At 43.9% G+C, this 11,158-nt stretch overlaps 1 protein-coding gene across 1 annotated transcript; it reads left to right on the forward strand.

Moving 5' to 3' along the window:
• Nucleotides 1-1,738: 1,738 nt before the first annotated feature.
• Nucleotides 1,739-10,071, forward strand: LOC109510959 (uncharacterized). Its single transcript, XM_019861670.1, has 5 exons — nucleotides 1,739-2,324; nucleotides 5,416-5,463; nucleotides 6,387-6,534; nucleotides 7,500-7,661; nucleotides 8,873-10,071. The coding sequence occupies exons 1-5, from the start codon at nucleotides 2,274-2,276 to the stop codon at nucleotides 9,868-9,870; spliced, it is 1,407 nt and encodes a 468-aa protein (XP_019717229.1). The 5' UTR covers nucleotides 1,739-2,273; the 3' UTR covers nucleotides 9,871-10,071.
• Nucleotides 10,072-11,158: the final 1,087 nt, after the last annotated feature.

Below are 11,158 nucleotides of genomic sequence, written 5' to 3' on the forward strand. Positions count from 1 at the left end.
AATTACTGTATTGTGTTTGTTGTTGCATTTCTTAGACTCTAAAAGTAATCAAAGTTTTCGAAGTACATATGAATCAGATTTTGCTTTCCGTATTTTAGGAATGAGCTCATATGCCCTGCAAATGAATTTATATGAATCTAATGTTTCATGATAACTTCACAATTTCTCAACAAATTTGATCTGGTTTCCGGGCTCAATCCTAACGAAAACTATGTTAGTTGACTTCCGAATCACACACACACACACACACACACACACACACACACACACACACACACACACACACGCACACACACACACATTTTTAAGAAAATGTTGCTTGGGTTGACCCAAAATTTGAGTTACGAGTGAGTTATCACCCTTCGAGTGCAGTTAAAGAAACAGACAGCAATCACCCTATGGTTGTGTAATGCCATCGCATTTATATTAACCTGCGGAAATTGCAAACATTATTTATTGATTTTCCTTTCCTGAGATTCCTCTTTCGTCTACCTTGGTAAAAGTTACTTCATAACCATCGTGGGGATATTCCCGCTTAGTTTGAATGTAGACTCGACGGTTGTATCAGCTGTTTTGCGACTTGTGGGTGAAACTATTAATAATTTGTCGTCTTCCGCGCTTTAAGCAGTTCGACGACGTTTTCCTCAGAAATATTGAACGAGGACTGTTGGCTAGCAAGTGAGTGTCGTGTCAGCACTACCACATACCAGGGTGATTTAAGATAAAGAAAAGTTGCTATGGAAATGCCGCCATCTTGTGGATTTAGTAAGAAAGCTACCTCTATTGACCCAACGACATTTGCCCAGATAAAGTTCGACTAAAAGTTGTCGTGTGGTCATTTCTCGCAAGGTGAAGTCACCATGTGTCTTACTAATGTTAAGATATGATTCCTCTCTGTTAGCTGGATTTGAAAGAAACAATGTAGAATGCTGTTGAAGGTATTTCCTGCTTACTGTGATTACAATCACCTTTGGTACCCCCTCACCCCCACTACTTTTATGACCCCTCCAGAGGACATGTCAACATCAAAAGAGGAACTGTTATCTCAAGTATCTGTGTTGCAGCTATTGAGGGACTGCGCTTTGCTATGAGTACTATTGGTCTCAGTCTCTTTCCTGAACATTTGTTTGCACACTTAAAACAACATATGTGGTGTTAAAGTTTATCTTCTTCCTCCTTGGTTGATTAACGGCCCCCCAAGTGTCTCTTCCGTTGTTCCCCCGCACCTTGGGTCGGTCCCTGATCGCTGTTAAGCCCCCCTGGGAAGAGCTCTTATCTCAGGATGTATGCACAGCAGGGGTTCTGGAACTTGCTATCACACCAAATGGTGGGTCATGGTGGTTTGGTCTCACCCCACCACTCCAAATGTCTTCCAGCCACGCCGGGTCAGATGTCATGTTACTTTCTTTGTTTCCGGGATTTGCATGAGAGGCGTACCTAACCGCCTCTCATTATCATATTGTCTCTATATAATCTCATGAATGTGTTTCTTCTACGCTTCCTGATTCAAATCTGGACCCCTCAGGAGCCCGAATCGATTCGTAAACTGCAGAAAATAAATTAAAACCCTTCGAAGGAACTGTTCATCGCCTCCAGCCTTTATTTGGTTAACCAACATCCTCATCATCCGAAATTCAACGAACACGCGGGAAAGAGGAGGCCGCTCTTCCCCCAACACTACATATACCCAAAAAGATGCAGTTGCTTCCCACCTCTGCTCTTAATTTGAATTTTTCAGGTGAACGATGCCTGGATCAAGTGTGTTGGACTGTTGCTGGGAGCTCAGGCCAATCAAGTCGGTCGTGGGGATGGGAAGGAGGGGTGGGTGGGTGCTTTTAGACAGCGGAGGGTTTGCGAGAAGCATGACGTCACCCGCTGCATCCACGACCCTCGTCTCTACCAAAACAAAGGGGAACCAAAACATACATTTGCATCGCCACATGAAACGTCACTCGACGACAGCCTCGTCTTGCGCACCGATTAAGTCGAGGTCACACAACCTTTTATTTGCTTGGCGTGGGTTGGTGATGGGAAGGGGTCTGTTTCAATAAGCTGGGTCTGTGGAGAGTCACTGAGAGAGAAGGGGTCCGGGAGGGGCATCCTTCCGTCTGTCTGTCCGTGGGTCCGTGTGAATGGCGGATGGGGAAGCCGCGGTGTCTGTGGAGAGTGGGGCGGCCGCTGTGATGGAGCGCTAAGCCCGAAGCAAGAGCTCACACCTCGGCCAGCGTTTTGTGCACGTTGTCACTCCGATCGGACGTCCGCTTCTTCTTAACATGGATCCCGACAAGACGTTGACGTTCTGTCTCGGGCTCAAGGCTGAGGAGGTACACCCACACACGCACACACACACACACACACACGCACACACACACACACACACACACACACACACACACACACGCACGCACTCCCACACGCACACACTGCTGTCAAAGAGCAGGCATGGATTGCTGCAGAGCAACATGCTTCCATGTTGACAAACACTGCAGCCTCTAGTAGCCTGCACTCATGTCTTTATCTCCTGTTTTTTTTTAATTGATTTCCCAATTCTGAATTGTTTATTAAATTATTTATCTCCTATTCGTCATGAAAGTAAACGCTATAAAATTCAAGATTTAAGAGCGTGAAGAAAAATATGGATGCTGTGTTTTTTTTCTCAGCTGCTGCCTTTCATCTGTGTACAGTGTACTGTACGTGTTCACTGCTTTGTTTCCAGCGATGCTTTATACATGACAAATAGTTGTACAAGTGACTAAATTGCTGATTCAGGATGCTGACAGTTCCACATTGTGGATGACCTTCCATGTTGGTGCGCTGATGAAAGCTTCTCACCACTAATCAAGTTGCACCTTGTTGCATGAGTATTTGGATGTTGACATGAAAACATATATAGTTTTGACTTTACGTGCCACCACTATGAATTTGAAGTAAAATAATCAACTTGTGACTGATGTGTAATAGTGTAAAGTATTAAGTTTTACCTGTCATAGGTTTTGCAAAAATACGGCATTTCACATTAAGGAATTAGCCTACAGCGTTTTTTAAAACCGTGTGGACAGTACTTCCAGTTTCAGGGTCCTAAACGCATTTGGATAAAGTGACATAATTGTAACAATCATTAACCATCATCTAATCCTTGGTCAAAAGTCCTTTGGAGTCAATGAAGGCTTTTTGAAGGCAAATGGAATATTCTCCAATGGCCAAGCCGATGCTTTGCACTTCCTGCAGACACACGTGAAGGCAACAAGAACAAACAAGCAACAAGTGAACGAATATGCATGAGAGACACTGTGCATTAATGTCGATAGTCAAAGAATGGTCAATGCCACATTTAAATTTTTGTGAAACCAATTGAAGCTCTCAACCGCATGGTGTCAAAAATCCTAACAATGTCGTAATTTCCCAAATACTTTTGGTAGATCGTGTCGGTTTCTTGTTTGTTCTGATTATCACTTTTGCTCACATAATGTAACATTTGTTTGTGTTCAGTCTACTTTTATGGCAACTAAAAAGCACAAATCTAATTGTTCCGGCCAACTGCCTCAAAAAGGCAGTCCAGTATCATGAAATGCTTTAATGCGGACTCTTTCGACTTCAGTGCATCTCTGTCAGAAGTGAATTCCGCTTTTTTTTATCGCCAAATGTGAAGTTATTTAAGCATAACATTCAATGACTTAAGCATTTTTTTCTGTTGAGGAATGCAAGAAAAATAATTATAACATATTTTTTGAATTTTATAATTAAAATATAACAACAATGTAACAACAGATACTGTTAGGCAGATAGTGGTGGCTTAATACAGTGGTCTGCAACCTTTTGCCCACCAGGTACTCCAGCTTTTTTGTGTACTAGCAGCCATTCGTCGTTGGGAGCTGCTGACGTACATTCCTGATCGAGATGTTTATGCTCTACTACACCCCCCCCCCCCCCCCCCCCCACACACACACACACTCCTCCACCACCACCACCACTCACACACACAGACACACATACACACAATCAATCTCTGCGGCCCGGTACCAAACAGCCTGCAGATCAGTATTGGATCATGGACCACTAGCCTAATAAATGTATTTGTTAGACACTATACGTATTCAGATTCATACTAGATTCATATTAGACGACGATGTGTAGGACACATCATAGTTGTGTGCAATCGTTGTTATCATTGTAAAGTCAGAATGTAAAAAAAAAAAAGTTATTGTTTTGGGTATCATTCGATGTTGTTAGTGTACAATGTTGCTGTGACATTTGGGGCTTGTTGCTTGTTGGATTTTGGCTCATCATCACTTCGTGGGTGGACGAGGTCTTTGTGCGCATTGCATTGTACGCACACTGCAGCAGAGGGCATACATTGTTCCCCCCATACGGACAAAATATCCATCAGGCAGTTAACAAAAGATTGCCAAACCCAACCACGGTGTTTCTGCATTGTGGCCTCTCACTTTCACTCGCAATTTGTCACTTTCCTCACCGTGGTCCTCCACGACATTTACACGGGCATAACTATACGCTCATTTCTGAATTTCTGTACACGCTGAGAAGACAACATTCAGACGAAAAGTATTCTAGATGTTCGTACACTGTGCTGTATTATTTAGTTTGTATTCATTACCTGTGTTGTTCTGCTTTACACACTCAGGGGCTGCTACTGTATTGGAAGGAAAATTGAAACATGAATTTGTATCGGATAAGTGTGATAGTAAATTTGCTGGAAAAGTACATAGAAAGTCAGAGGGGCATCTATGAGGGCAGTAGTACAGAGGTGAGGTGTGTGTAAGTGTGATAGAGGAGTTTGAGGTGGAGGCGGGACTGCGTCAGGGAGCCATTCTGAGCCCCTTACTCTTTGCAATCGTGATGGATATGCTGATAAATTATCTTACACTGGGAGAAACATTTCATGTAGAAAGATGGAGGCATGCGCTAGAGAGGAAATGAATGAAGATTAGCCACAGTAAAACAGATTATGGGTGCATAAATGGGAGGATGAGACGACAGGGAGAAGAGATAGCGAGAGTGGAGTAATTAGGTTCAGGTTAATAGTCTAGACAAAAGGCAAGTTTAAGGAGTAGAAGGAAAGGATACAAGCAGGTTGGAACTGGTGGAGGAAAGCATATCAGGTATGTTATGTGATCAAAGAGTCTCTGTTAGGATGAAGGGGAAGGTCTTTAAGACAGTGGTGAGGCTAGCCATGATGTAATGCATGGCTCAAAGACAGTGGCACTGAAGAGACACCTGGAGGTGGAAGAAATGAACATGTTGAGGTTCTGCTGGGTAGGATTAGAAACAACCTCACCAGTGGGACAGCAAAGGTTAGATGTTTTAGAGACTATAACTGTTTTATGGCATGTCAAAGTAGTGGACATTCACCAATGAGGTGTTTCCCTTAATTGTTGTCTTTTTTTCTTTCACTAGATGACGATGTCCCTGAGATACTTGGATGGGACCACCGAGGCTTCCACGGTGAGCAGCTCGACCTTCACTATTCATTTCAGAGCGCTATGAAAAATCAGGCCTCCGAGCATAACCACAGTGGTCGCCATGGCGACGCACTTATTTGTCTGTACCGCTCGTGCGGTTACCATGTGCGCGGCAGATATCATTGCAGCTCACTCCGGGCTTTCCTGCACTTACGGAGGCACGGTAAAATAATTCCACATTTTATCTAGATTTTTTTTTTAAATAGTTGTTTATTTCACTCCATTTGCTACATATTTCATCTGTCAGACTTCAGCAATTATTCTTTTAAATTTTGAGTTAGGAAAGGGCATTATAGCGGATTAATTGCTTGTTAAGAATTTGGTTGATTGTGTGGAATCTCTTGAGCCAAGCATCCGTCCAGCGATCCATTTTCTTCATCGTTTATCCTCGGGGGAACTTGAGCGAACTGACTTTGGATGAGAGGCGGCGGTACACCCTGAACCGCCTGCCAATCGCAAACAACCATTTCATGCATGCTTTTACACTTACTGACAAGTGAGAGTCGTTAATTAATCAATGGAGGCCAAATGGAGTGTACTTGGCTGCAGAAGTTCTTTTGATTCACTCGAGACTAGTATGGTGTATAAAGAAGGAAAACAAGATGCAATCTATCTATTATTTGCAGCAACTGTCCAAAAATGCCATAAAATGCACTCAATTCTTCCTGGTGATATGAAAAATTATAAACACAAAAATTAGCTTTTTTTTTTTTTTAATGCTCCAGGGAGAAAGTTGAGTAGTAAGGTAATGAAATCAAAGGAGAATTATTATCTGCTTTCGAGAAAAACTGCTTCCCCATAATCATAATGTCAGCTATCAAAGGAAAACAACATAAATGCAACAGCACTGTGCTGGAATAACATTGGCACTTTGGAGATAACATAGTGTGTTGTTTTGTCCACCAGGTGGTGAATCAACATGAGGGTTCTGGTAGTCAGCCTGTAGTCAGTCCCAAGTACTGTCCTGGTGTAAACAACAATCCAGGTTACCTCTGTGAGACAGGACACTGCTGCGGAGAGACGGGCTGCTGTACCTACTATTACGAACTCTGGTGTGAGTCACCGAACCGCCTTTGTCAGTCTGTATTCAACTAGAAAGCAAACATTTGAGAGGAAAAATCTCAAGGTTGGATGTTAAAAACGGTTGATGTTTCCATGTAATCTCTTGAAACAGATTTCTGTGGGCATTCGGTTGTATTTCTCTAGCAACTACTACTTCCTCACATGGACCAAGTAAAGTGACATTGCCATCTAGTGGTGTGGCACGCATATTGCAGAAGGTCCTAAGTTTATAATTCTGTTCCAGTGCCAGCGAAGAATTTGTGTGCGCCATCAAACCTACAACAACACCATGCGAAAAGTCACACCCGGAGTAAATATTTAGGCGAAGAAAAACAAAACAATCAAATTAAAAACAGCAAGTGTCTTTTAGCGCTGGGTGACCACATATTCTTAGCACTAAACTACTCTATGCAGTAGTCATTTCCTATTTATAGGAATGAATATTTGTGTGAAGAATATTTCTAGACCATAATTATGAAAACAATACAATGGCAATGGTCTTTGTGAATGCTGGTGGGGCAATTTGATGACAAAAGGTATCATAGTACTGCGGTGCCAACAAATTAGTACTGGTTAGTATCTTGGCACATTGAACAAAGTTTGGGAATAAAAAAATCATACAGAACAAAAAGAAACTGGACTGCGTGGTTAAAGTGCTTTTCTACCTTGTTAGATAATATCAATAACTTGACATTGTGGCGACTTTTTTATTAGCATTGTGTGTAAAGTGGATTGCATACACTTTTGCCTCACCATTGGAAATTTCTGTGTTTGAATCTCTCGTGTGTATCGGGTTTAGTGAAGACTTCACATTGCTTAGACGTCTGAATAATTGTATCTTTGTCTTAGCCTCTGTTTGATGGGAATTGATATGGAAAAAATGGATGTATCCAGTTTTCAAGTGATGTTTCTTGTTGTCTTTTTGGGTTCAAGATCGGGCTTGTTTCTTTCTGGCAGGGTTCTGGCTCCTGTGGACCGTGCTGATCCTCTTCAGCTGCTTCTGCGCTTACCGCCATCGCCGCGCCAAGATGAGGATCCAGCAGCAACAGAGACAGAGGGAAATCAATCTTATCGCCTATAATGGAGCATGCAACTACCCATCCTCCATGCTGGATCTGAGTATGTTTATTTAAGGACAGACAGTATGATTCATTGTTTTGATGTAGCAGTTCCACTATTTAAAGGAAAAGCTATTTGTAAGTATGCTAAACTTCCTTCAGACTGTTTGATAGTATTGAATAGTCTAGGGGTGGGCGAACTTAATGGGGCATTGATTTTTAAAATGGACGGATGGTCCAGGTCATTCATACAGGAGATGACATGAAGTTAAATTGTACACAACTGCTTTAAAAATATGCAGTCACTTGGAAATGTAAAAGGAAGAAAGATTTTTTAATATTTATTTGTAGTTTGGACTCTCATGTCTAGGTGGCAACAAAAGTGAGTCCACCCCTATGTGAAAATGTCCAGATTCAACCAAATTCGGACATTTTCCCTGTCTGGTATCATGTGACTAGTTTAGTCAGGTTTGATGATGATGTGAGGTGTGAATAGGAAGCAGGCGTGTTAAATTTGGTGTTTTCGCTCTCACACATTCATATGCGACAGAGGAAGTGCAATATTGCACCAATGCTAAATTATTTATTAAAACATAAGTCACTCATTTTTAATGTTCAATAATTAATGTAAGGCGGCCGGTAGTCCAGTGGTTAGCGCGTCGACCTCATGTGCAGAGGTACCGGGTTCAATTCCAGCTCCGGCCTCCCTGTGTGGAGTTTGCATGATCTCCCCGGGCCTGCGTGGGTTTTCTCCGGGTACTCCGGTTTCCTCCCACATTCCAAAAACATGCATGGAAGGCTGATCGGACACTCGAAATTGTCCCTCGGTGTGAGTGTGAGCGCGGATGGTTGTTCGTCTCTGTGTGCCCTGCGATTGGCTGGCAACCGGTTCAGGGCGACCTTCGCCGACTGCCCGCAGACAGCTGGGATAGACTCCAGCACCCCTCACGACCCTCGTGAGGAAAAGCAGATCCGAAAATGAATGAATGAATAATTAATGTAAAAAATGTTCACTGTATATGTAATTATTTTCATTTTATTCATTTTAAGAAATGTGTTATGTTTTACATTGATGATAGCCGCATTGCATTGTGGGATGTGTCAGCCTTTTATATGGCTAGCAGTATCCCTGGAGAAAGCAATGTGTAGTCACGCAGTGAGACATCATTTTAACATACAAGGAAGGGAAGGAGATTAATTTTGACCACAAAGCTAAAGGTGTCCGTCGGTTGAGCGTCGGGGAGCCTGAGTACGTATGCGTTCTTCTTTCAGGTTTTCTGGCCGCCTTCAAGTTACCCTCTTACGATGAGGTAGCAGCTCACCCCGCCACACCCCCTCCACCTTACAGCTCCGTCTTCGCCCTGCAGGGAGGCGCCATGCTAGAGCCGAGCTCCTCCTACCCCCATCACCACCTCCACAGTCACCCCTGCCCCCCCTACCTGGGGCCGGGCCCCAGTGGCTTCACCTCATCCCAGAGCTCTGACAACTACACCAGCTGTTCCTGCGAGTCCTGCTCCCTCACCTCGCCCTGCAGCACTTCCTTCTCCGTCCAGGTGACGGACGAGACGTATGACAGCAGCCGCATGTCCACGCCCAGCGAGGCGGGGGGTGACGGAGCCCTCTTGCTCGGGGTCGGGGGCAGCCGCTTATCGACGCCCTCGTCCTCGCCACCTTCGTCGAAGGTTCCACCCGATGTTATACCGGTGCTCGCTCCGGATGTCGTTCCCAGTCATTCCTATCATGGCAGTGAGGGGATCTCACGCCCGGTTGCCCCTCTCTCACTTCCCTTGCGCCCCCTCAATAGCTATCACCCCTCACCTCACCCTCGCCTCCCTCTTTCACCCCTTATTCTGCTCCCTTCCCTTTCCTCCGGGCATGTCCAGCATCTCGTATACTCGGACCCCCTCCGTGCCACGCTCAACGAAAATGCGGTAGACGGCTTACCACGCTCAACGCCGTGCCCTTCTCAACGGGCTGTCCTCGACAAAAATATGTCTGCTGCAATGCGCCCCGAAGATGAGGACGAGGACGAGGACGATGACGAGGAGGATCATTTCCGCCACCGGCGCCTGACGGGTGATTCTGGCATTGAGGTGTGTCGCTGCCAGGTCAAGCGCAGAGACCGAGAAGAGGAAACGGGCCTCAAGGAGAGTGAGCGGCGCGACAACGTGGACTGCTCCCTCCGAGCCAAGCAGGGGGTCCTCTCTCCCCTGCTGGATGACCAGCAGCACGGCGATGCTGTTGTCATCGTGGGGGCCTCGCTAGTCTGACGAGCAAACATGGAAGGAAAATGTGAAGCGTTTATGGTTAGCGTCATCCTCGTAGAACAAGACTAGTCGGTGAAAAGTTGTGTCACTGAAGTTCAAGTCTTGGAGGTGAGTGGATGGACAGGATGAGCTTTATCTCCTCTTGTTTTCATCTCAGAGGGAAAATGTTACCCAAGCCTTGATGATTTGTTACCTCTACCAAGTAAAAAAGAGCGCAAAGGTGAGAGGTATCATTTTAATTGATCGGTGTATTGTTTTGAAAGTTAGCAGGATAACACACACACACACACACACACACACACACACACACACACACGCATTATAATACTGGAGAAGTGTGTTGACATGAATTCCAGTATTTTCCCATTTTGAGTCATCCCTACTCCATGGTTAAAGTGGTCAAGTCCTTCCAAAAAATTCACTTCTTTAGTCATTTTGGTCACAGTAAACTTCTGCTAGCACAAGTTTAGCACCAGAACCCCAAGTTCGAGGTCAAGTTTAGGACCAGAACTCAGTACATTTGGCCCATGTTTTGCTCTTTCAGTAACCTGCTCCTCAGTTGAAGTTAGCGAAGTCCTCTCCACCCTTTTGCTGTGAGCATATGACGTCACAAAAAAAAATTGTGTGAGGATCTGTATTTTTAAAGGAAGTATTTTTATAGTTTGAGCCACTATGGCAACAGTTACTAACAAAAATAATACCACTTACCCACTAGTAACACATCACATCATCCTCCAGTAGGTAGACTGCTAGCTAGCAAAAAGTTGAATGAACAACCACAAACAATGTACTTTATGGAAGAAGAAAAAAAAAATTTTTGCCCTTGATAGCCATTCAACTTTTCTTGGCATCTTCCTCCCCATGGATGAAAAACAAAAATAACCCACCATATTCACATTCATCAATGTATTTGCATCATATCATTCAATGCTAACCTACGCTACACAATCAAGTTTGGTGGAGGGCGCACATTTACCTTATGCATTGTATATTGTCCACCACGGTCACATTACAAATCAGTGTGATCAAACTCCTTGACTGAACCAATTATAAAGTGCATGGGAAATAAGCATATGAAGCAGGAAGGAATTACAACAAATTGACTAATGTGAAGTAAGTTCCCTGAGTTATGATTTTCGAAGGAACAGCTCCTCTGTACAAGTGACTCAAAGACTAAGGTGTCCTTTCACCAGCTTCTTGTTATGTCCATGGTGTGCAAAGCTTTATATGAGTAACACTCTTATATCGTTAGAAACCATAACAGAGTGTTAAATACACTGGCTCTCAAGTG

This window comes from Hippocampus comes, unplaced genomic scaffold (assembly GCF_001891065.2).
Source record: "Hippocampus comes isolate QL1 unplaced genomic scaffold, H_comes_QL1_v1.1 scaffold7, whole genome shotgun sequence".
NCBI lineage: Eukaryota > Metazoa > Chordata > Actinopteri > Syngnathiformes > Syngnathidae > Hippocampus > Hippocampus comes.